Source organism: Anser anser (genome assembly GCF_964211835.1).
Source record: "Anser anser genome assembly, chromosome: 13".
Taxonomy (NCBI): domain Eukaryota; kingdom Metazoa; phylum Chordata; class Aves; order Anseriformes; family Anatidae; genus Anser; species Anser anser.
Window position 1 is genome coordinate 18,607,999 of NC_139734.1, and position 27,993 is coordinate 18,635,991.

At 33.3% G+C, this 27,993-nt stretch overlaps 1 protein-coding gene across 10 annotated transcripts in view; it reads right to left on the reverse strand.

Annotated features, from left to right (window-relative positions):
• Positions 1-27,993, reverse strand: part of PCDH11X (protocadherin 11 X-linked) — a 490,740-nt gene that overhangs the window by 70,953 nt on the left and 391,794 nt on the right. The window contains exon 7 of one of the 10 annotated variants that reach the window (XM_083797765.1): positions 10,425-18,174. The exons of the other annotated variants lie outside the window; for them this stretch is intronic. Within the exon in view, the coding sequence (XP_083653891.1) occupies positions 18,167-18,174 (8 nt within the window). The 3' untranslated portion in view covers positions 10,425-18,166. Of the gene's footprint in view, positions 1-10,424; positions 18,175-27,993 lie in introns of those variants that run through there. 10 annotated transcript variants of the gene reach the window in all.

Consider the following 27,993-nt stretch of genomic DNA (forward strand, 5'->3'; position numbering starts at 1 on the left):
CCTTTTTCCATACAGCACTAAAGCAGTCTTATAAATGCACTGTACTTTTCAAACTAGATTTATTTATTTTTTTCTTCCCCAAGAAGAAAATATGGTTGACATAATTTTGAAAAACAAACAGTAAAAAACTTAAGGGTATTCAGTGTCTCTCCAAATTCTAGGAGAATGCTTATATGCGTTGCAGTACCAAGGTGAAGTTCAGATTGTTTTTAGTTTTAGTGACAATGTAGAACAGAAAAGGAATTTGCTACATAATTAGCAGAAAATATCCTGAGATAGCCATTAGGGAGTAATCTCTATGAAAGTATTACCATAATCAATTAGTAGGGATGCATTCTTAATTAAGTTTAAGCAATGAGAATGGTTTATTCTGCAATGCTAGTATTGAATTAATTTGTAAATAAAACTGTGGGTAGAAACTGCAATATAAAATTCTTGTAACGAACCTACTCTAAAAGCAATTTTATGTTATATTTATTTTAAATTTGGTGTTTTTTGATCTTTAACCTGAATTAATTAAACTCAGTAATATGATTTGCAAAAACACAATGCTGCCCAGGTAGAGAAGCACTTAAAAATTACCTTTGTTTTAGAAGTGACCACCTAAAATCATGAATTGTGAAGAACATGACCAGTCACTGGAATTAAATATTTATTCAATATCTGCTGCAGAAATAAATGCACTTGAAGCATATTTATCATGCTTCTTCTTGAAACAATAAATTCCACCATTCAGCAGCACCCATATAATTGGTATAAGTTCACTAAGATTACGCTGTTGTAAATAACATTACTGAGTATAATATTTTAATTTTATTTAAGTTTCAGTCCTCTCAAAAGTCTATCTCCAGGACCATATAATTTCTAATCTAAGAATTAGATACTTTCTAAGATTTTTAGTAGTACAATAGAGCAGCTAAGAGCAAGGAGTGACCTATATCACTCCGTGAGACATTGGCTTCAATACCAGTATGACTGGACATTCATTACTGGACATCCACTATTTTGTCTTCTCCATAGAAAATTTCACATAGCTTGCCCTTTCCAGGTTGCGGTGAAGACAGTCTTTCTTGTGGCAGACAAAAGTACTTATTGCTTTTGTCATTCTGCTGGGAAGAACAACAAGATTTTTCTTGGATTTCCTATGTGAAGATCAAGAATAAAATCTTTACTTACAAAAAATGTTGTGCTGCTTTTCCAGTGGCCTTTCAAATGACAAGGCAAACTCTAAATGCCCTCCAGAGTTTCCTTCACAACTTTATGAATCTGTGCTTCTAGTATTATATTTGGCATATATCCACCAGTATTGGGGAATTTTAACTTTCTAATCAAAAAGTATAACATGATGTGAGATGCTGTTGAAAGTGTTTCTAGCTTTCTCATGCCTGCCTCAGTGATTAGTTATACTATCATACAACTGAAATAACTAAATAATCACACCTTACTGTCAAGAAAGTTATTATTTAGTCAAATCAAACTATATAAGGTTTTCTCACTCCGAAATACCCATGTCTATTAGGATCACAGAAAACTAACGTGATAAAGCACATCATCAAGGCACTGTGAAGAGTAACTACACTTTGGGCCCATCCCCTGTTACTTCTCCTTGCCTCATGGTTGAGACTTTGCTTGCTGGGTGAGAACTTCATAATATTGCTTTCTCTGCCTCTGTGAGAAAATGCTCTTCGAATATATATTGGTCTCTAGTTCTGTCAGTATGGCACAACCCTAAAACATTTTCTGCATATAAATTTGTAGCTGTCATCACAGTTTTGGCATAGTGCTGTTTGGGTGTCTTTATGTCCTAGTTAGATTTGCGGTGTATGTGACATGCAAACATTCTGTGCAAACACAATAAATGTGATGTGTCCAACACCAGGTCTACTTTGCATGCACACAACTTGTCTGCATGGAAAATGTGCGCTTGCTCCGCAAATCTGATGCTGAGCTAGTGGGTCTTGGAGATTCCTTTACTCCAGAGGTTTCAGGCCCTGAGCAAAGACCATATGAAGCCAGAATCTAAGCAAATGCAGTTCTAATTTTCTCTAGGCTTTTATTATTAAACCTTGATTACATCATGTTAACTGTGAATTAACTGTGGGGGGAAAAAACAACTGCTCTGAGGTACCTGTAACTTTTGACTCACTATCCTAGTTTAGTAACAAATGTAATATAATAGTATGCATTACTATGGAGATCCAGGAAGAGGAATGTAATTATCAATTCATTTATTTTTGGAAGGGGAAGAGCCTTCAGTAGTAAATGCTAACAGCTAGGTGACAAACTCCATTCATTGCTGAGGGTCTAGAAGGGACACTAGACAAGAGGTTTTCTGCAATCCAGGCTGGATGCTTTTTGGCAAGGTACTGCTTCTTTCTTCACTTAATTCATAAGGAGACAGACTGGATATTTGACAGGATTAGAACCCAATTTCATTTTAACTTTCAGTCATCTGTTCATTCGTTACTCTCTATTTGTCTTATATCTGACCACCTGAAGAACATGACAACTTACCAAACATAACCAAAACACATATAATGTTTTTAATAAATTCAGCCTTAGATCCTTTTTCTCTTACATTACTTTTCAGTATATTCTATATATATAAAAAAACTATTTAATAATGGCCCTCAATAGTGAAGAAGTGCTTTCCTGTTAATTTTGAAGTGACTTATTTATTTTCATAAGAAATTGCATATAGAATATTTGACATTCCTTAGCTAAAGGCATATATCCTTAGAATATGCCTTGTTAAATTTCCAAGGAAATGGAATCCAAAGATATTACCATAACTGAAGCATCTAGTGACGGAGTCATTTTTCGAAATGCCTTTGATTGAACTGCATTCCTACAGCAGGTATGCAAGAATGCACGCTGAATGCATTTTCAAAGTGACCCTGTCAAACTTATAGTGACTGTATCTTCTCTCTGAACTTTTGATAAAACGCTCATGATTACATGCTGATTTTTTCAGGAACTCCATCCGGGCAAGAACAGTGTATCTACTGGCAGCAAGGTCATGATAGAGCAAGTTTGCATCCCAAAAAATAACCTACCATTATGAACTCATTTTTACCAATTTATTGCCAAAGTTCCTGTGAAATGTATATGTAGACATATTCCTTTTATACACAGCTTAGCAGATGATCTGGTATCCAGTGAATTCTAGCAACTCAGAAAAGTGCAAAGAAATTCTGCTTGCATACAGCCTGTGTTAAAAAAGTATCTGGAGAGCACATAAAGCACTGAAGAAGTGTTTCCATGTATTGTTCATTCCTCAAGCCTCTAGCTTTTTAACTATACATCACTAACTGCTATAATTTATATTATAAAAATCAAGATGCTGGCAAACCAAATTCCATATATTTTTACCACTTATAACATATTGATTTGTTGGAATGTAAATGCTTGCTATTAACAGAGCATCAACTTGTATGCTTCAGGTCAGATTTGATATTCAGTGTTAAGCCTAGCTGTTCCTTCTTCAGTTTGTTTTCCTACCTCTTCCACTTTTTTTTTTTTTTTAAATTCTATTTAAAATGGAATAGGAATGTATCATTGTAGAGATAATAGAGATTTTTGAGACTAATATATTTTGCTCTTTCTTAGAATCTAAGTGCTTATTCTTTAAATAATTTCATTTAACTCTCTCTTTATAAAAAAAATGACAGAAGTAAATAAAGACTTATGTTTCACTCTGTTAATGCTTCAAATTCATCAGTAGAAACCATGACTAATCAGTGTTTGTGAAAGTTGCAACAATTTCCAAAATGTTTGAAATAGCAGTAGAGTTTTGGACAATCTTTAAATCACTCTTTCTGCTCTGGATGAACAATAAACTTGGGGAAGACTAATTTTTTGGTTTTTAAAAATCTGATTTATAGTAGAGAATGTACATTAACGTATGTACGCAACAAAGTATAAAGCTATGTACAAAGCTAATGGGGACAGAAGCTTACTACATAGCATGTTTTATAAAATGTTTTTTATACTTGCTCACTTTGACACAGCCAAGAAATACAGAATTTGGCACTATATAGAAATGAAAGATTGCTGACTTTTCTGTAATACTCATCAAGCAGGGAAACGACTTCATTAGAACTCTCAGTTTTTGTACTTTGTATCACTTAGGATTCTTATTAAACAATTTATTATTATTTTTTTAATTTTAACTGTGAAGAAATGGGTGTGTATATGTGTGTGTGTTTGTATGGCTAGACAGATTCTCCTTTCTTTTGCATACAGAACTCACAATATGTTTCTTCCGACCACATTAAAAATGTTCCCCACAGAAATGCCAGTAGGAACAAGTCTTGATTTGTTATTATTTTGTGTTTGTGTGTGTGTGTGTTGTTTTTTTCCAAGCTGTAAGTCCCCCCTCTTTTTTCTTCATAGCATTGTCCTAATCTATTACCCAATTTATTGTTGTTTCATAAAACCATACTTATATAAAATCATTGGAAATGTTCAGTATACTTATATAAAATCATTGGAAATGTTCAGTATAGATGTCAAGAGGCACATAATGTACTTTTCACTGAACATGCTGCAGTCCTGAACTGTTTAAAACCAGCAAGAAATGATGAAAAATATCTTATTTATTGGTCTGTTGATAGATTTGAATCAAAACAACACCAGAATCTTTTATGATCTACTGGAGGAACTATCCTTTACCTATTAAAGCACAGATGAAAACTGTTAAGATTGCTTCGTGATTGCATACACTACATTTCTTGAACGTGACAAAACAACCAGCAGTTTCTATGACTCTATTGAATGCTGAAATCTAGAGGTCACAGTTGAACCATGTGCCTCAAAGCTCCGTCTCACAGGGCTATTCCCCATTTCTCCCTGTTAAGTCATAAGAACTCATAGGAAAAAGGTTGTATAGAACATTATAAAAAATTACTAAAGACTGAAAAAGGACACAAAGTTGCAATAATATTTTCTATAAACTCCATTTTCATCTTCTTTTACTGTTTATCTCTTGGTTCTGCTTCCTGAAGTTAATATAATTTTAGCAGTATTCTGTTTTCTAAATAGTCATTTTCCCCTTGACACTTACACAATTTTACCTGACAGAACATTAGGGAGTAAATACTTTTTCTAAGACTCCTTCACCTATGCTGTATGCTATTTGAACTTTCCTCCCCCTCCCCAGGGAAGAAGTTGTGTACCCTTCAGGGTGTCTTTTGGTTTACTATCTTTTGCATACCAACAGGCAACAGAGTAAGAAAAAAGTACTCATGCCATTACTGAGATTTAATGCTGTGTTTACAGAACCCTATGGCTATTTTAGAAAGGGGATACAAAGGGTTTGTTAAAAATAGAAACAAAAATCATTGGGTAGTAAAAGCACTTGCACTATTCTTTGATCATTTCACAGAACCCCTTGCATACTGAAAGGGTTGTTGATAAAGCAGCCTAGTGCGACTATTTGAAACAACTGATATAGTCTAGTTCAGTCTTCAGCTGTGTGATGTCAGTGAGCTCATCTAACAGACGAGTTTCCTTGAGACAACTGTTATGAAATTCTTAAGAAACCAGTTCTGACTGAGTCATTGAAACCTGAGGAAATATTTAATAAATACTGAGGTTTTTTAAAAGTCTTTCCCCTTGGCTCTCCTGTCTTCTCAGAGACAAATAATTGCTTAAAATTATTTACTTCATAACTTCACAATCCTGCCACAATATACAATATAAATCACATCAATTCTTTTATTGTATACCTATTTGGCTGTGGTATGTAAACTGAGAGAAAACTTTTCTATGTATTCTGAATGTCATAGATTGACAGAACTATGGTATAATGATATCTGTCAGGACAGGACAGATTTTTGGACAGACTTCAAGACCTATTACCAAATTAGAAATTTATTTTATATAATGTAGTGTTTGATGTACTAAAATATGACATGAGTGACAACATCACTATTGAAAACAACCAAAGTATGTTAAAATAGATACTTAGTCATTTCAGAAGTGTGCCCTGACACGTCTTCTAGTATTGCCAAGGAATCTTTCTGCCATTTCTTAGCCACCTCCAGCACAGACTTATAGACAGAAAGCTTTAACACAGCTGCAGCTGTCAGCCTCATATTTCTGCAATCAGGTCATTCTTGTGTTTTCTCGACCTTGAGGCTTTGCAAGGGAAAAACGTGATCTATAAAGCAACCTCTGGCATACTGCAGATTTGAGAGTAATGCATTGTTTTCAAGTTGAGACTTCTCCTAATCTTAACAATTGTGAAAGATGACAGTCTGGAAATTGGTTTACAGATTCTTCCAAGAGCTGGCCTCCTCTCATCCCATGGTATGAATTACTATTTTTGTTCCTTCATATGGTATGTATTGACTCTTGCTGTGTGATGCTTTAGCCTAGTGGCATGAAAAATGACAAATGCAAGAAAACATTTGTTTCACACTTCTGTACTGGTCAGAGCTGGCCTATCTCTGACATGCACCAAATGTGGGCTTACTTTTTATTTTTATGTTTTTTTAGCAACAATGTTTAAGCCATTGGTCTTTATCTCTTGTGGTCCTACTTGCCAAAGAGTGACTTCAGAATGGTGCTTTATGTTGTGCTTATGTAGGAGCTTATGGTGCTTATGTAGGAGCTGCACGGCATCGTTGCATGATGTGTAAAGTCCAAACTAACAGCATTTATTATTGTTGTCCAAATAGCCAAACCTACATAATGGCTATGTGAGCCAAGGTCAGTCTTCAGTTATAAAGGCCAAATATTTTACAGGTTCTGCTAAAGATCGTGAATATTCACTTTAGGATATGTTATGTAAATAAGCTTATTTAAAATATTATTAAGTTTTCTATTTCAGAGAAGACAACAGAACTCCAAATATATTTGTGTGTGCGTCCACATGTCATGTATTATTTTGTGTAACTCTTTGTTACTTTAGTAATATCTTCTATCATTCCAAAAAAAAAAATCAATTAAATTCTACCCTGTCTGAAATTTTTGTACCATTTTGCCTTTTTTACCCCGTCTCCCATTCCATCTGGAAGATATCTGATGGTGTTATAATTAACATACATGCTATGTTAACATGGTATGCTTTTACATTTAATGAAGCTATTTGATTTCTGTCTATACAATTTTTATATTTAGCAGAATCATTTTTCTGGTAATTTAACAGACTGTACTTGAGTAGTATTTTTTTCATGCAGACTAATAAAACTTTGATAACAAGCTTAGAATGATTTTATTTTTTTCCTTATTTAAGGGCTGGTGCCTTTAATAGTGTTATAATCGTATGAAGTTGATTTGCAGTTAAATGAAAAGAAAGTGTCTCAGGTTCATGCCATTGTCAGTGATAAGTTCATTTTATGTACGTTTTCTTCATTTATTGTACTTTTTGTACAAAAAATACATACTTTCCCAAAAATAGATGTCATTCTGCAGTAGTGTCTCAGAAAGCAGTGTCCATTATATTTGTCCTACCCCTGTGTTCACTCACTTTTTGAGGCATATGTTTTAAATATAAATATATAAACAATATATAAACAGTGATTTAGATTTATGTAATCTAAATACGTTCATGAACACAGATAATAGACCACAAAGGAACAGCTATAAAAAAATAAAAATAAAAATAAACTTAGCTTTGTTCCTATTGTTATGAATATTTTTATCTTTCAGTTAACTACGTTTCCTTTTGAGTAATAAAATACCATAAAGAAAGAAGTATTTTATTCATTTACTTGCTTTTTCCATTTTCTGTCTCAGCTGACAGCAGGTGTATATGACTTGGTTGTATGTTGAATTTTTGTCTTTTCATAAATTTAATGGTACTGAAGAAACTGAAATGTATTTCAGTATCCAACAAATTGCCTGAATGTGAAATATTAAAACTGTTCCTGACAAACAATGGCAAGACTCATGGACCTTCCATGTCAAGCTTCAGGAGAGAATGTCCTCTTGTGCAGACTTGTAGTATTAACAGCACAGCGTAATCTTTGTGATATTATCGCACAAAAATTGCTGAAGCTTTTCCAGGAGAAGCTTCCAGCAGTTACCTAGCATGCTGAATTTGAGCAGTAGTTAGCAGTCTGACAGAATTACAACCATGTGTAAAAAAGTTTGATAATAAGCAGAATGCTGGGCACTGTTAACGAGGAGACAGCACTATCATGAAGATTTACATAATAGATATGAAACTATTTTCCATTGTATAATCATTTTTAATGCAAGAATTGATAATGAAATGAGAAAATGATTCTTTTATTATCAGAATAATGGGTCAAACACGAAATAAAAAAAGAAGAAATTGTTTTAAAGTGCAGAATATTAGCAAAAAAAAAAAAAAAGTGGAACTAGCTTTCTTTAAACCTGGTTTTCTACTTTTCTTTTTTTCAGTGGCAATAATTAAACACTCCCAAACCGATACTTCAGGTTGCATAGGGCTGTTTGTTGTTGTTGTTGTTGTTGTTGTTTTTTAGATAAAAACTGAATTTGTAATATATGCCAAAATGCAGGAGGTTTTTATATATTTACACAGTTCAAGAAAAAAAATGACTAGGTGATCTTGGAGGTCTCTTCCAACCTAGATGTTTCTGTGATTCTGTGAAAAAAAGTCTTCTGTTTGCATTTTTCCAGTGCTTAATTTTGGCTGACTCTTATCCACAAAAAGTTTCAAATTAAAGAGGCTCTTGCATGACTTTGCTTGCAATAGTGCCTCCAAATACAGTGATTTGCTCTGTATTGACTTAAAGTACAATTTATTCGATTAAAAGACGCTAAGGAAAAGGAAGATGCTTCAGGAATAGTGTGAAGTATTGACCTAATCCAACCGTGCTCAGACAAACTGGCAGTAGCAGAATTGAAATGGTACATTTAGACAAGAAGAAAAAAGTCTGGTGCCTCTACAATTTACATATTCTTCCACACAATGATATAAAATAAAGCTTGAACTGCTTCTGCAAAGCAAACCTTCTGGCTATGTGTAAATTTCTGCACAAATTCTGGTAGCAGATCCTGAGCTAAGGAAGCATTAATTTACATCTGCAGATGATTTAGATTGTTTTTTTATGCTGCAGTGTGATAGAAAGATCTGGAAACACATTTCAAATGACCAGCTTATGAAAAACCTTTCCCACAAAGCTCATCACAGGAAGATCACTGCACAATCTGAGATTAGGCAAAAGTTTTAGCCCACACTGCAAGTTTTCACAAGCACAAATAGTGATTTTTTTCTGACCTAAGGCAGTAAGAAGAGCTCTTTTTCTCTGTAAAATGTAAATCACTGCAGATGCCAAATCAGAAAACAGAAAACAAAAACAAAAAAACAAAACAGAACAAAAAACAAACAAAAAACATGCTATCATATCTACTAAGCATAAATGACACAAATACTGTAGTAATTTCCTCAATGACAACCTCACAACAATCAATTTCTCCTTCTGATCTGAGCTATGGTGCAGAAGAACATGTACTTAGTCTGACATACTAAAATGCAGAAGTTCTGCCTGTTTAGAAGTTTAATTTCACCTCAATTACAAATGAAATCCTGCCATTTCTTAATATAGTTAGTTTCAGGTTATTTTTAGTAAACGCCAAACTATTTTCCAAATTATTTTAGCACTTTTGAAACCAAATAATTTGTTTCAGTTGAATTCAGCTCACTGTTTTGCAGCTGTGTGATATTAAACAGCATTTCTGACAGGTGCACTGTTTCCTAAGAGCTACAGAAAACCTTGTAATCCCATTCTTTAAAAACCTGTTGCTTACTACATCTCTCATTGTAGTATTCTCTCACCTAAGGAGCAGAAACACTTCTTCATAGTTTTATTTGAGGATTTCAAGCATACTGTTCGCTTTATGCTTAAAAAGAGTCATTTTGATTTAGGATTATAGTCCTCCTGTTGTCAGCCCACAGAAAATACAACCTAATTGCAGCTTCTCACAGCTGCTGAGAGAAGTAAGCTTGTAGAGGAATAGTTTTATGTTCTTGTGAACTGATTAAAAAGTGTTTCAAGTTCAAATTAAATTGCATCACTGATGTGAAAATTACATTTTTCTTATTTTAGTGGTGTAAAAAAATCAGACTTTCGGCAGAAAAGTCGTTCCCTATTTCTATTTTACAGCAACTTAATTTTCCTTAAGGAAACCATGCCTTTAGAAAATCCTGAGAATAAATCAGATGGAAAACTCAAGAAGAAATACATGCGTTATTTGGTGCCAATCAAAAGGGACACCTGTTTATATTCCTACAGTAGTGTCTTAATTCTGCAAATATAATGAGAAGTGACATTTTGTAACACTAGTACATATTTGTGAAATAGGAAAAGATTAACAAAAGTCACACAAGATAATGTTTTTTACCTCCAAGTTTATTCTGACTGAGGTTCTGTGCTGAGGTTCAATCACCTTGTCACGTGGAAAGGCTGCAGCAGAAAACACACATACATACAGACACACAAAGCTCTTAACAGTTCTAATTTACTTAACCCAAACATAAAGTAAAAGGTAGCACTTTACAAATGATTACTGAATCTGCAGTAACGATCTGCACTGAATAGCAAATCAAATATTGCCGCTGCAGATAAGCATATGTGGCCTCCCTGTCAGCAGAGAAGAATTGGAGCCTGTTATTTCTTTCTGTTCTTCCTTTGTTTGTGTGTTTTGCAAGGACTGGACATCTTTTTTAGTACTCCCTTTATATTTTCTTTTCACCATGAGATACTTAAAAGATGTTCATTTCCTCATTGAATAGTAACTGGCCACTCATGATCTGCATTTGTACATTTTGGATCTCTAGCATCATCATGAGCCTGTACTTCCCATGTGCCCGCTGCCTCCTTTGCTTGGCCCCCTAGGGATTCTTGGTATACAGTAAACCACAATACTTAGTTACATGTTTTTTGCAAACTGTGATAATTTATTTATTTATTGTTACTTCTCACTTCTCACCAGTTCTGTATGACATATTTTCAAATGTTTAATCAACTGTAACTTTTAAAAAGATGACCCAGCAGCAGTTTTCATTGCATATAAGTGAGGATAATAAAAGTAGAGTCCTCCCCTCCCGACACAAATCTCTAATATCCAGCTGTAGTCCTATAACCTACAACTGATCCAAACCTCTGTCTAAAGCCAGGGAACAGGTTGGATCAGAAGGTGCCTTGTTGTGGACAGTCATTTCACCCCCCCCGGCTCATGGCTTGCTTCCCTGAGCCCCTGCATACGATTCCCTACTTACTCCATGTTACTGCCATAGCAAAGATTTTCTTGAAAGGGAAACAGGGAGATAGTATTCTCTGTTAAAGTTTGAAGCAACAAAATATTTTAAAAATCTGTTTAGTCTGATTATACTTGTAATAAAAGATTTTTTCTTCATTGTTCTTCACAGTGAACCTTTATTGCTAAGGAAAGGGCTTTTCTTGCTGTTTTCATTTCTAAATCAGTATTAGTTGTGAAAGAAGATAATTGGTTAGGTTTTATCTAAGGTTAAATGAAAAGTAAATTATTTTCTACCTGAGGTCCCATGCAAAAATATAGTATTGGAGATTATAGAGTCATGAGTTTAATCTTAGTCTCTAAGTAAAATATTATTGAATCATATATGGACAATAATAATAAAGATTGCAGAAATGATTATTTGATGTTTAAGGGCATTCTCATTGAAAAGTTGAATTACTTTAATGCAATAATCCTACACTTCAGACTTAGCTTTATGGATATAGCTTTATGAATATGTATTGCATAGCTGTTTTTCTTTCCTAACTTTATATAAAAAGTCTCATATGCTAATTGCCACTGCAGAGAATCTCTAATGAGCCCTGAATTTACTTCTAAATTATGCTCTCTTTTATTATGGACTAACCTTAGAACATTTTTTCCTCAGTGTTCAAGAACAAAATTTATTGTTATCAAAGGTCAAATCATGTGGAAAAGTATGAATGAAAAAAAACATTCTTGAACATGCAATAACATATTGACTCACTATCTGTATTTCTGCAAACAATATTCATTTTAACAACATTTTAATGTTAAGAACAGACGCAAAAATAGTCAGTCTTTCCTGACGTCTATTTTGGGTCATTCTGCTTGCAAAACTCATATGCAATGGTTGTCTCATGCTTATGTTGGTGTACACAGTGTCAACCAAAGCACTAAAAGACTATACAAAATTTCAAGTTTTCAGTTTATGAAATTATAGTTTCAAAATCTTATTGTAAATAAAAATGTTTAGAAGACTGGGGTCATCTAAAATTGTATGTGCATATGTTAAAAATGACATACCTACCTACTTTGACCACAAGACTAACAGAATTTAAGCTAATTCTGTGTAGTGTCAGACCTCTCAGATTAGCTACAAAATTCCATTCTGCTGTAATGGTCTTTCACTAAAAATCAGAGAATTGCAGTATGTTGTTTTCATTAAAACAGCTTAATCCAGTCAACAACAGAAGTTCATGTTTTACAAGCCATTTCATTCCTCCCCTGTCATGAAGTGTTTTGGAAACATTTTGTGTATACAATGAGATTCTGTTGTATAGAGATTGCATGATATTCCATGGTAGATTTTCAAAGACATCTGCTGGATTTTGCTGAACAATTCTCAAAGGTATTGGCGAAAAATATGCATAGACAAGCAGTTTCAAGCAGTTTTGAAAATATTGGATTTCTATCTATGGAATTTGACATAAGTGATTTTTTTTTTTTTTTTAAACAAAGTTGCTGGAAAAGGCACCACTATTACTTGGAATGACTTGCTATAAATAGTGTAGAATAAAGTGTTTTTTTTTTTTCCCACACTTTTTTGTCTCCCATTTTTACTTATGTGATGGAACATCACTAATATAAAAAGAAGATAATGTAGAGTTGTAATTACTGGATAAAAAAATTACACAGCCTCTAGGCAGCTGTGGTTATTATCCTATAGCTAGGCCTAATTTACAAGGGAAGTCAAATTTAGCTTGTCTGTAAATCAGGAAAAAGTAATTTTATTGGCTATAACCCTGTTTCATTGCCATGGATAACTAATTTAAAACAAACCTCCTGCTGAGACCCCAAAAAATAAAAGGAAACAAATTGTCTTTGAACTTTCTACTTTTCCAGCAACAAGTTAGTACCTATATGGTTCTACTATGGCTCTATTATTACAATACCATAACATGCATGGTGCAAACCAACATTTTCTGAAAAGTACAACCTTTTCCTTTAAAATCATCAAATGTAGGAGAAAAAATAAACAGAACTTTAATGCTTTTCTACTTGAAAAACTAGGTATTCAGAAATAACATACCCACATTGAGCCACTAAGCTTTTTTTTTTTTTTTTTTTCATGTGAGCTTTGAAGAAGCAATGCACATAAATGCAAATTAACTTACTGAGTTTCAGCTATTATAGTTCCTGTACACCTGACAGGTTACACTACCTGGAAATGATACTTAGCTTACACTTTCAGATATTATCTGGGATCATTTGTGACTTCGAGGAATTTTAAGTATTTTCTTTGTGAATTTTAGGTGGCTAAAATAGTTAATGCTGGCACCATGTTTCATTTTAACCATTTGCGTTCTATAAGCCATTTCTGTATGTTTGCAAATTTCTTTTCAGCATTATTTAAACTAGTTTCTTTGAGTGAAACAATATGATTTAAGAAAAAAGCTAAGCTCATTTAAAATTTTATCATTTGTATTATTACCAAAATTATGCCCTACAAATAGAAGCCAAACAAAAAAGATGTGTGCTCTTAAAGAACAAAACAGTAAAACAGATGGAAGACAGGTGCAGACAAATTACGTAGCAGGATGGAATAAGAAAACACAAGGAATGACAAGATATCCAAAAAGCACATAGCTGACTGTTAAAAGCATCTCATCACTCAGGTAAGATGAGAATGACTTTCAGCTAAAAATGTGTGATTAAAAACTTTAGAAACAGTAGTTTCAATTGACTGCAGAAGCTGGTGTGGGGTGAGACTGTGAGGAAAAGTGCTTCAAACAACCTTAATGAGAATACTGAATAAAACAAAGAGAATGGAGAAAATGGAAGCAGTGTTAGAGGTCTTTTTTTTTTTTTTTTAAAGGCTGAGAAGCTTAACACTTAATCATGTTTTTATTGTCAAGGGAAATATAAGAAAATGAAAGATGAAAGTGCAAAAAGTATACGTAAATGTGGATAGGACAAGCAGAAGTCCTAATAGGAAGCAGATGAGAAACTTGTGCAAGTAATGAAGGATATTTGTGATGGAGAAAAGAATGTCAAACCAAAAGGATGGCATATATATACACCTCATGTTATCACTTTTTTAGTGTTGTTTTTTTTTTCCCAGAAGAAAATGACAACATTTATATATATATCTATGCAGGGATATAAAACATTCAATGGAAGCAAGGGAAGAACAAGAAGGGAGCACAGACTTGAGAGAAGTTTGAAACAAGTCCAAAAGACAGGGAGTGTGACATGCAAGAAAAGGCTGATGGCACTATTAAATACATTCACTGAAAAGGAGAAACAACTTGCCTCAAAGAAAGAAGAGTGTCCAATAAAATAGTAAAGAGAAGATGTTTTGGTGCAGAGAAAAGTTGTAGTAGGGCCATAGATTAAATGAAAACTTGAACAAGGAAATAAACAGCTCAAAAGAAATTCATCATTAGCCTGTAGGCTGAAGCATCCAGCATGAACATAGGATATTGAAGGGAGGAAAACAGAGAAACACGTGGAAATCTGCTTCTGCTAATGGGAAGAACTGATTAAAGAGTAAATGTCAGTAAGTTAGAGCAAGAAAGAGAGAGAAGCTGTTCGTGGTATCACTCAAGGGAAGAGAAAATATGTGAAGAGAGGAAGAGTTTTGGAAAATAAAGTAAAATTAATTTCAAGTAAGGTGTGTGAATATAACCTGTCCAATATTAAGTGATTCCATTTAAACTTAAAAAAAAAATAAAAAAAAAAAGTTTGTTTTTAGATACTATTCTGACATATGTTTGGGCAGATCATAGTAGAGAAGAAGATTCTGGAGGCTTGAAGTTAAAGGTCTTGATAGAACTTTCTTATAAATTTTCAGTTTATTGCTTTTTGATAAAACAGTCATTAAAAGTTCTCATAGAAACAGACCTGAAGATTCACTCCACTTTTTGCATATATTTCTATCCTACCTGTAATTGTAGTACTAAGCAATGTAATATTAGATGCAGTATAGTAAAAACACTGTGCAATTAAATGGTAATTCACTTTGAAAAGAATGTTGGACAAAATGACTATATTTAATTTAAAAATGCTTTCTCTTTAGACACCAGTGATTTCCATGATCTATTTCCTGTGCATAAATAAACAAGTATGCATACTGTAAGTGATCATGAATAAGTGACTTGTGATCTGTATATGACATAGAGGGTAAAAGATAGGAAAAAGGATAAAATTCTGAATCTGACAAGATCAGATAATGAAATTAGTAAGTATGGTTGAACAGTACTGACAGTACTCTGAATGCAAAGTTGATCCAAAATCTGAGCGTGAAGCCAGAAATTTCTAAAGGTCTCGTGTTTGGCAAAACATTTGATCATATTAGATCAACGTTGCAGATTTACTTGGGTTTTGCATCAGAATTTTTCTATCTCCAAACATATTACCTGAACTGGAAGTGATGTAAATCCCAAAGAACTGTAACAGAAGAAGATGTACATATTATAATGTAGGCCTCGCTTTCATTTAAATCAGAACCCACTCTCTGCAATGAGGATTCAGGATGAATCATGAGGGCTAACAGTCTTCTAAAGTTAACAGTCTCACTCAATCGACATAATTACCAAGAAAAAATGAAACAGGCTCTCAATATTAAAAAAAAAAACAAAAAAAAAAACAAAAAAAAAACTACCACAATTGGATATATCTGTTCACATCAAAAAGGAATGTCACTTTAGTGAACTGATGAGAGAAGTGTACATTTGTATGAATACAAATGCTTATAAGTCTTATAAGTTCTTAAAAAGTAGGATGCTCATATTTGTGACAATGCTGAAGTTACAGTATTTTGTACTACATGTTGAGCTATGTAAATCGAGCAGCATTTGGGGTACTTGGCTTGTTCCTCAGAAGACTAAGTCTGATAAAATTTTGTAATATTCCTCAGAAAGTGAGCTGTCTAATCTTCAGCAAAGTCATTCTCTGCTCTCATTCTGGAGAGAGTTGCCAGAACTACTCCTGTTCATCCACATTACTACTTTAAAGATAGGCTATTTACAGAAATTTACCAACATTACAATCCTCAAGAAGGTTAATTGGAATTAACTAAAATGGATGAACTTTGAAGTGGATTAATTACATTATCCTAAGTCCTTGTATAGATATTCCTGTTTAAAATTAAAATGATCTTAATTTAGTTTAGCTTATTTCACTACTAAACTAAAGATAAAACGAATTAAGATAATTTCAGAACTCATTTGCATTAATTTTCCTGTGTACACATGTGTAAACAAGCACAAAGATCCTAAAACCTCATTTAGTTTCATTAAGCATATCAATAGTACATCAGAACTGTAAGATTGGTTTTCAGACACAAGCTCTTCACAATGACATCATTTACTATGATCACAATCTATGAGCTTTGCAAAGTTTTAAAATCCTTCTTCAGATACGGAAATTCCTTTAACAGAAATTACTTTCTATACAATTGTACTAAAAAGTGGAGGAGAGCAAATGGAAAATGTTATAAACATCCTGATTTATACAGATTTCATCTTTGAATAATGGCATTCTAAAGACAGGAGTCTGCAAAGGTATTTCATACACAAAAAAATATACACTTGGATTGCCATGTTGCTTTAAAACCAATAAGCCTAAAACACATGAGAAAATGTGGAATTCTGTAGCACACAATTAAGATCAAATAATTTTTTTAGCAGCCCTGGTAAATGAAGGCAGATTGCTTATTGAGGTTATTCAGCAAATAGGTGATGAAGGAGTTCTAATGAAGTATAAATGTATAACTAAGATATTATGAGTAAAACACTCGACATGCAGTAAGAAACAAGTCTGTATTCACTGTCACAGGCATTTCATCTAACAATTTTCTAACAGCTGTAATAAAAAAGACCTCAAAGAAAACTTATCATGATATTGTTTCTAGTAGAAATTTCTTTCATTTCTTTATCAAAATAGAGGAATATAGGGACTGTAAAAAATATTTTTACATGAAAGAACTATTGAAATATTTGTAGCATGAGAAAATTTTCCAGTGAAAACAACAAGAGATCATAATAATACCACTAGTAAATTTAATCTTAGTGAATAAGACTACTGAAGGAGCAGTGCACTGAATTCAATCTTCAGAACCACAGTGTAATCATTAGGAAGATTTTCACCAATAAATACAAATTGCACTGTACCTCTCTATTAGCTGAATCTTACTAATTATGAATATAAAAATCATCAGAGTTGATACATATTTTGTATTATTGTTAGACTGATAAAAAATAATGTTTCTTAAAAATAAAAGTTTTGCTACCTTAGTTATGCCTTGAGTAAAGTTTTAACAACTCTGATTTCAAAATATTCTTTTCAAATGCAGTTTGAATTTCTGATTGTCTTGTATCCTAGGAAAAGGTATAGCTGGATGCAGTGTTAATAACAGGTAAGGAACAAGAATCAGGAGACCATGAGTATTTCTAAATCTACTTAGAGTATCTTGTGTGACCTCAAGCATCTGAACTCTTTGTATCTCATTTTCTCAAATTTTCAACTGAACACAGTACATGTTTGTGTATCTTTGTGATATATAAGACTAAAAAGAGATATAAAATATCATACAGTCGAATAAGATTTTTATTATGTACCATGAGACCATGAGACTCAGAGGAAAAAAATAAATAAATAAAATAAAATATTTTTAAAACTGGTGTGCTCACCATAGCATTCAGTTGCTCAGGCAAGGAAGGGGAAAATGACTAAAAAATCCTGTAGTCGTTACTGACAAATGAACTTGTAAAAAATAGTGGAGGTAAATTAGCCAGGAGTTAAAAGATAGTTTTGAAAAGAATCAGAATGCAGCATTTTCTTTTAGATCTCTGTCAGACTAGATGTTATTTCAGTTATGTTTTGCATCTTATCGCCATACACAATTTCTACTGTAGTTTTGAATTACCGTTATTCCTCCTCATCTCAGGCACACTAGTTTCGCAGAGCATTTGCTGTCTTTTCACCATAATCAGAGCACTGAGAGAAGAAAGAATAACATTAGTTCAGATTGCTGCTGGTCTGACTGCAATTATAAGACAGAGCTATGACTAGTTTGTGTTCATTAAATAGGAAGGTTACAGGTATCTTTGAACTGACACTCATTCTTTGTGTGCAAACATATTCTCTTTCATGTTCTTACCTCCAGAAGGTGTCTTTTAACTAAACTTTTGGAAAAAAAAAAGAATTGGCAGTACATGCTTCATCTTTCATAATATCTAATGTGAATTTTTTGAGACTTCTTAAAATATTTTAAAAGGAACATTTAAAAATTGGAAAAGTCAACTCATTAAGCAACATATTTATAGTAAAAACTTCTATCTCCCACTGAAGGCAATAACAACAGCCTCTCTGAAAATTTCCTCTAGACAATAAACAACCTTTTTGAGTTTGACACTTTCTGAAGTGACTGATTCTGACTTTTTCAGAAAGGTATTTTCTAGAAGTACTAGATATGTGGAAAGATTGCAAAAAAAGGAAAGCATTCTAAATTCTATTTATTATGTTATATCCTTTTATGTCCTGAGATACTGTAGAAAAATAAAAAAACTTTCCTTGAAAGTCATATCACTTTTGCAATGTTTTCTCTACTTGTGACAGCTTAATTAAAAAATAAAACACTTCTGGAAGATCTGTACACTAACTGATTGTTAACTAGCAGGGCCCCTAGTAAAAATAACTAATCTGCATGCTCAAGTGATGCAGTTAATAGACATCTCTGTTAACTTATGTGAGGCAACCAACAGACATCTAAGTAAATTCCAGTTCAGGTGATAATTTTGAGTGGAACCTACCTTTGATTATTTTTGAACATCATTCACAGTAAGTACTATTCACGATTAACCCATAATCACATTATTCAGTGGTACATAAATGTTGCTGATTCTAGACTTCATGTACATAGAACAATGCAACAAACCAAAAAAAAGCACCAAAAAGCACCAAAAAGAGCACCCCCAAAAAATGATCATTAACCTGCACATCAGCTATTCAGCACCAAGAAGATGAGTTAGAAGCAATATGGTAAGAGAAAAAGTCTTCCCATTACAATCCGATCTAAGATACAATTGAGGGATACCTGCTGCACTCAAAGATGTGTGCACATCCAGATTGCCTGTAGGTGCTCCAGATTCTTTGTGTTTGCTTTTTTTTCCTTTTAATTTTTATTTCCTTTTAATTTCCTATTAGCAATGTTTACACTTTACAGAAAAACTGAATCTTGATTCTTCATTCCCTTTGTTGCTGTCCATTCAGGTGGAGAATAGGCAGACATGTGTTGAGCTTGTTCTTATCTGAACTTCCTGGCTCAGAACTCCTCAGCCAGGAATGCAAAGTACAGATCCACAGTGATCCTGCAAATTATATCACTCTAATGCTCCTCATGCCTCAGCAGACTCAAGCTTTTTGATACCATGATATGCAGAACCAGAGAAGCCCTTTAAATACACCCATTTCTAATTCAGTAAAGAAAGAAAAAGAAGAAATGTTTCTTATAAGACTGTCTTTCCTGCATTTCACACTGAAACTATTTCTAAAAAGAGCAGAGATTTTTGCTCATTTAAAAATGAGTTATGTGATGATTACCTCAAGGAATATTAAGAGAAACATGAGGATAATTCCATCAAGGCTTTTAAAAATCCTGTATGCAATTTGTCTTTCTTTTCAGAGGGTTAAGAATCTAAACCGCGATGGCAGAAACAACCATTTATCTGCCATTGTTCATTCCTGGGAGTTATTCATAAGCCCTGCATTAGTTTTCAGAGGGAGCTAACTACCTCAACTTTTATTCCAAACATGTACTGTCTGCACTGTTCATTGGTTGGGTCATACACAATTTACTCTTTTATGCATTCTCATCTCATTTTTGCTTTCTTATTTAAATGCAGTATTATTTATTGTGGTGTAAAAAGAAAACAGCCTGAATCCAAGGTGATTGCTAAGACAAAACAAGCGATAAGTAGCTTTTGTCATTACTACCCCCATAGTATCATTATCTACATGCTAGTGCCTAAAGTCGGGAGAGTCAGAGGTGCTTGGGTTTTTTTCTAGGTCTTTATTTCTAAGGTAGTTCTCAACCTTTTTTAATTATAGAGATGTCGACAGCTCAAAGAAAGCAAGGAAATGAAGAACAAGAGTCATAAGCACACTACGGCAGTGTATTATATTGGCACAATGGATTTTAATTGCCATCATTGACACTTTTTTTTTCTTGCAATCTTTAAAATATGAAATATGGTATGTACAGTCTCCCATATGCTGTAGAAATCTGCAAACTGACCAATCAGTAGGAATCGTGTGTGCACACATATATTCTCTCACACACTAACTTTGGATGAACACAGTGTTAAGATTTAAAAAGTCAAGTACTCAGAGAGTACTGAATGCCTGAGCTAAGCTTTTCTTTGTAACCTTTGAGGTCTCTGTGTGTCTGCAGTATGATACAGGTTTTGATTCTATGGTATTGTGTGCAGAGAATTCATTTAATGCATAGTTCATTTTGTTAGTGTGTCTTCATTAGTGTGTGACTTGTTTCATTTTTATTGCACACATCAAACTCAACTCTCAGGACAGATCTGTTCACCTCTTGACGGGGGAATTATTCATCTCTCTACTACCTCTTCTATAACATTGATCACTGGGGTATCTGGCTTCACTAATATTAATGAGTCTGCTTTCACAGAGGTTTTGTGAGATGAAATATGTGATGGACTAGAACTAAAGAAATTAAGGTAGAGAGAAATTGAGATTAAAGATACTCTCAAATTTTTGACGATCAGTCTGAGGCAGTTAGGACCCGGTAGCTCAGCATACTTAGAGCACCTTACAACAAAGCTTGGCAGAAAGAAAAAAAAAATCTACAGAAAAGTGTTTTTTTTTTTTTTTGCTGAAATTTATTGATTTAAAGAAATTTTAACATGTAATGAGAAAAGTACAGTTTTAGTGATGCAATTAGATATAGTTCGTGCTTCACGCTTAGTTAAAGAAATAACAGAAAATTAAGTTGCAACCTACCGTCTATCCACCCTTTTATGACATAAAGGATCTTCATACACAAATTATATTAATCCTACCTTAAAAGTATTCCAGTCTGCACCTTCGTTCCATTGATGGTCTAGAGTGTGCTAACACATGACATTGCACCATAAATCTGTGCATTACAAAGATTTATGAAGCCCTAGTCTGTACGTCATTAGCAGAAACTCAGCCATCAAGAAACATACAAATAAATTAAACAGATCACTAAACAGAAAAAATAAAATAAGTGCAGTATTGCTAAGAAGAAAATATTGTCAGGATAAGAAAGAACAAAGACAGTCGTGATAAATGACTATTCATGTTATCCACTTTGCACAATATACATTCCACTTTTAAAAGTGGAATGCTTTCAAAACTTTTAAAAGAAAGGCTACAGAAGAACACGTTTACACTGAGGCAGGCTTTAAGGTTTGTCAGAATAGCTGCTAGTCATTCTACCAGTTTCTGCCTTCTCATTACATACTCTACTTTTGCATTTCTGCATGCATGACAGCCACTCTACTTATTTATTGAAAGTCTTATTTCTATTTTACTTCCTTCAGGAAAACATTTTATATTATCTGTTAAGAGAATGATGCGTAAACTAAGTTATACCGTGTACACATTGGACTACAAGGAAGCACTGCAACAGATACTCCACCTAATTATGAGAAGATATGGGGCAAGATAGGCCTTTTCTGGATCTTGAATTATTTCCCATTAAGCTACCTAATGACCCTAGGATATTGGTGAGTCCTAACCATTTTTTAATAATGGATATTATGACTCATCCATCCATCCTGCCATACTTTTCAATGCACCATTGAAAAGATAGGAAGCCATTTTAGTAAAATATCCTAATATATCATAGCAATTTAACTTCTAATACATTTTATTATTGCTTTTAATTCTTTTTTTTTTCTTTCAAGGATATTGATTTTGAGAGTACACTATTCTTGCAATTAGATACAACCGGTTTTTCAGTATGTAATCATTTTTGCTTTGTAACTTTTGTAGGAGACATACTGCCTTAATATAACCTCAGATCTCTCTGGCTCGTACAGATGTTAAAATAACAAGGACATAAATACGATACACAAGTGAGTGAATAGAAAATAAGACTGTATGTATAACACTCTAAAGAAATGGCTTTATTGTCTGACTTGTCAACACACTAAAACCTGAAGCTGCTACATACCTGCACATAAACAGCACTTACAAAGCAGTTAGGTGAAGCAGACAAAGGTAACATAGCTTTTCACTGGGTAACATGAAATGCCCTCACATTTTCTAGAAGAGTTCTCACAAACAGCCTACTAAGAAATACAGCAGACATCTCCACAGAGGTCTCAGCAATCCATTTCTCAGCAAGCACATACTCCAGGCTCAGCAAAAGTATTCTGTAGAGAACATATTTTATGATCTGCTTCTCTGTGAAAATTTCCATAAAAACAAAAAGCTTCTTTGGTTAGAAGACAGTGTTTTACAGGGCTAGATCACTGTTTGTTCTATCCATAGTACTTGTTTAAGCATTACACTGTGAACTGCTTCTCTTTTATTAACAATTTTGCTGCTGTTCTGCACATATTAAGCAGCTTCTCTAGCGATGCAGAAACAAGGCATTAAACCACAAGAAGAAATGTTATCCTAATATTATCACAAAAAGTATATTATATTTAATATTCACAGGAGGGGAATCAATATCGATGTTTAGTTCTTTTGGGGAGATATAAAGTGTTAAACACTACATGGAGTTTTGTCAGTACCTTTTCGCAGAACTAATGCTGATTGCTATATATATATAACCTAGTTAAAATTTCTGTTCTATTGTCATAATATTTGTCACAAGTCATAGTTTTTTGTTTTTTTTTTTTTAAATCTCAAGTTATCTTTTATTTTTTGGTGTACTTAGAGTAAGAAATTGACATTTTTTCTTATGTATCAGCGGGGTGGTACGAGCCCTTTTTTTATGATCTACATGAAAACATGGTCATTATTGTAATCTGGATCTTATTTTTAGTACACACAGAATTCCCCCCCCCCAGTGTCCTTCAAACTGTAACTTATAATTATCAATGCCGGAGTAAAGAGCAAATTCCTGCCAGAGAATGTAACAAACTAAGCATAGTGCTTGGTTAATGCACTAGAGTAGAAATAGTTATTTCTTATGATTCCATCAAAATTAAATGGGATTTAAATGACTTGAAGACCTCAGGTACAACTCCGGAGCCAAGATGTTTTGTTTTAGATACCTTCATTGTACACACCAACACTGTAGTCAATATTGCCTCATAACCTTTTTTGGGCAATAGGAAGAATAACCCTCAAAAATTTATATTTTGAAGTGATTGTTGTCTTATCCTGTCTGTGATTTAGATTAGAATGGTTTTTAAGAAAGCACTAGAAAAGCTGATTCATAAAGAGTAATTCAAACCAAATCCAAACACCTTTGGAACCACACAGATGTCCTTATGCACCAGATCACAAAGATCTGTCATGAAACAAAGTACCTATTCCTCCTAATGACCTAAAAATTGGTAAGAATGATTTAGGAATTACCTGTTTCATTTCTCTTTCTCGTCACTAGAACACAGATATTTTTTTCTGCATGTATACTTTTTTTTTTTTCTTTTAAGAGAAATAATAGCTTGCAGTGTATATAGCATTTAAGATGCCAGAAGCATCTCTTCTTTCCTAAGGAATAATAAGTTTCTGTACCAGCATGGGTATCTGAAATACTTAGAACCATTATTGATTTTACCATGTATAAAACAGCTGAAGCATTAGACAGCAGACATTCCTAGTCATAAACATTACCAGGTATCTCTGTATCTTCAGGAAATACACAGTGCTGTTGTTAATGCAGCTGATTATTCACTTTGGAATCAGAGTCCTGGAAGTGTCCTTGGTATCTGCTTCTACATACTTCAGCTGCAATGACTATCAGAAGGGTAAGGCTACTACTGGGTATTACAATGCAATGCCATTTTAAGCACATACCTGAATACGTCATCTTGCTGGGGAATTATCTTTGTAATTACAATTGCAAATCCATCCTACCTGAAAGTATCTGAAAATTTTAGTAGCCTTATTAAACATGAGAGAGTCAAGCAACCTCAGTGGCACTGTGCTTGTGAAAAGCACCCCAAAACAGCTTAACTGACCGTATCACCTCATTTACACTTACGGCATCCCTAACTATAATTAAAACGAACAAGCAAACAAACAAACGCTCAGAAGTTTAACGTCCTTGTTTTAAATCATGCACTGTATTGGGATTGGGAAACAATTATTCTTCCTCTTTTAGGTAAACAGATTATCATTCTACTAATTATTCTCAACAGAATAGAAGAGATGAGAAAATAATCTAAAACTTTTCCTGATGGAGTTAAACCCATGACTAGGCTTAATAGGCTCATTATAATGATCAACAGCATTTGCCTTGCTACTTCCAGAAAGAGAATTGTTCCTAGGATAACATTTGAAGCTGACTTCCAATACACAAAAATTTTGTTGCTGCCTATATCATCACGCAAAATGGAATTATCTCTGTGCAGTTCTGTGGAAAGAAAGTTCATTTAAATTTATTTATTTATTTATATGATTTAAGGGTAGCTTATGTACAATTTGGGGCAGTTTAGAAGCATCTGACCTGGGCAAAGAGATACCTGAGCAAATTTGGGTAATGGAGCAGGCTGCGGGTATTAGCAGGGAAGGGTTACAATGTTCCCAGTACGAAAGCTAGCATGGCAGGCAGCTCAAGGCTGTTCCATATGAAGGTGTCCTTTGCAGCTGTTGATGGGTTCTGACGGAATTATGAAACAATTAGCACTCTACTATCCAAATTTCTAGGTTTTAATAAGAACTATACTTGAAACTGAGGAATATTTACAAGTGCTGACTGAATATCAAGTGGACTGACTCATCAAGAGCAGAAATGCAGTACTTGTACTTTTAGAGATTTCATTTTGTGGGAATGATTGAATCAGTCTCCATATAGTTAGAGGAGTCAGAAATTGCTTATGGACTGCATGACAGTATATTAAAAAAAAATTAAATTAAGAAAATTAATACAGAAAAATTAATACAGATAGCAGATAGCTGTGTGAACAAGAGCCTCCATCGGTCCTTTTCTTGTTCTACAACTGAGTAAGTACCCACATCAAAGTTATCTTTAGTTTACCGCTGCAATGATTAGAAATTAAGTTGGAACTTGTTATAGGAATTAATGAAGTACAAGATCTTACTCACTGGGTGGGTTTTCCCCAGAAACCTACAATACTGATTACAAAACTCAATTAATAACACTTTTAACGTTCAGTAATTTATCACACTTAATATTTTGCTATCATTTTATTTCTTTAATTATTTTCCTTTTTTACAACTTCATTTTCACCAACATTAGCTAACAGACAAATAAAAAAGATAAGAAAACAATATTTTAGGTCCCATTAGGATTTTCATTTAATCTTAACAGAATACTTAATATATAAACGGTATTATGCAATGATGGGTCACAAGACCAAATATATAAGTAGATAAAATAATTACAGAATGGTTTTTCAGTGTTTGTTCATGCAGTTTGGTTTAGAATTCTTTCTGTTTATTGTAAAGTTCTCCTAAAACACAACTCTGATGCTGACTTCTTTCATCTAAAGCAACAGGTAATTCCCCAAATCCTTCGTGTGCTACATTGTCCAGTCCACCTTCAAATGAGTAAAGAAAAATTTACTCATTTCTAAAGCCATACATGTTATTCATATGAAAACAAGCTAATTAAACCAGAGCCTGGAACTAGACAATAATATTTGTAATTAAAACCAACTGTGCTATTGAAAGTCATCAGTTCTGGTAGCATTGCAGAACATTGCAAAGTTGATACTTAAGTTTATAGTGAGAACACCATAAAGATGAACTGCTTACAGAAATAAATAGAAAGTAGATAGAAGTAATTAATAGAGCTTTTGTTTAAAGAAAAAATACAAAGCCAAGAAGAAGGAATGTTAAATGAGGTAAACTGCCTACTAACAGATTACTTACATTGATTATTTAATTATGGAGTTACCATAGTCAATAAACATTGGTTAAAACCAGTCAAAATAATATGAACAGTCTTGTGATTAAAGAACCTGACTACAGTAAGAACAATTTATTGCTATTTCCTCTCCATTGTAGAGAATCTAAATTATAAAAGTGTTTTATTAAGTCTTTTTCTGCCTGTTTCCACCTTTAAAATGGAATCCAATAACAACCGACACAAGAAGCTTTACAGAGATTAACTGAATAGTGTTGACAAAGTATTTGATAATGTAGGAAAAATGATAATGTAGGAAAAAAGGTCATAAGGTCAAGAAGAAAATTTACCAAGCTTTTTTTTTTAAATTCATTGCAATAAGATTACAATCAGAAAAAAAAACAAACACCAATGTGATATTACAAAGCATTTCTGCCATTTCCACTAGAAACTGCAGAAATACATAATTGAGATAGTACGAGGAAAGATCAGAGAGAAAAACTCTCAGTCGTTACCAGTGGGCAAAGGATAAATTCTAGAAATGACTGTTATTTTACTATTTTTTATTACTTGATCTACAAGAGTAAATGAGCAAACTAATGACAGAAATTTAGTATTTCTCCCCATGCATTTTAGACCAAATAATAGCTGCTGAACCATAACTACTTGAAGTCAAATATCCAAATTTAATTAGTTAACATCAGACTGTCAATTCTGCTCAGCCACAACCCTGCAAATCAGAAAGTTTTATAATGTATATGGTATGTAGTCATATGTTGAAAATAATACTTATTTACAGCAAAATATACCAAAATTCACAATGATTATTTCATTCATTCTATGGCTTATATTCTGCAGCAGAAATAAACTTTAAAATACTTAAAAGCATTGAATTCCCTAGCATAATAACAAAAAAGTACCTGTAGAGAGGTTTGCATATGGAGAACAATGAAAAAAAGTTTTCAATTTGGTTTTCTACTGAATTACTGAAGAGTAAATTTATTTAAGTCACTTCAATCCACATTTACATACACTACATCATGAATTAACCAGCAACTTTTCTCATGAGTGGGCAGAACACATTAAAGCAACCAGAAACGCGGTTTGATTTGTTTTCTCCTGTACCCACATTGATTAATATCTATACCACCATGCATTTGGTTCTGATGCGTGCCATGTGTCCTGCCTGAGAACACATTATTTGATCTAAGGAAAAATTATCCTTATTCTTTTCCATTGATTTTAGAAGAGTTTTGATTCTTTATGCTGGAATTCTATTTCTTCAAAATATAAAAAACAGCAGCCATTTCACTGATCATATTTTTGTTTGTTTGTTTGTCAAAACCAAAACATCCACAAAAACTTGAAGACTTTGACAGTGAAATAACAAAGCATTTACTTAACATAATTTCAAAATGCATCTTCATTGTGTTTATTAAATGAAAAAAGCAAAAACAAAACCAAAAACTTGATATTGCAACAACAAAATATATTATTTTACCCCAAAGTACTATTTTCATTTAACTTCAGTGAGCCAGGTTTTTTAAAAAACCTTTTTTTCTGAATTTTTATTTAACTATATATAAGCTATTTGAACACCTCAAATCCTTTTCTGGCAGGTCTTAACTGGGCTTGAAAAATGACTTACTGTGACAAATGAACAGTTCATCAGACTATCTGACAGCACATGAATAAGGACTGATGCATATTTCAGTCTGGAATATTAATTGAAAAATAGAACTTCCAGGTGTTTTCAACACTGGGTTTAG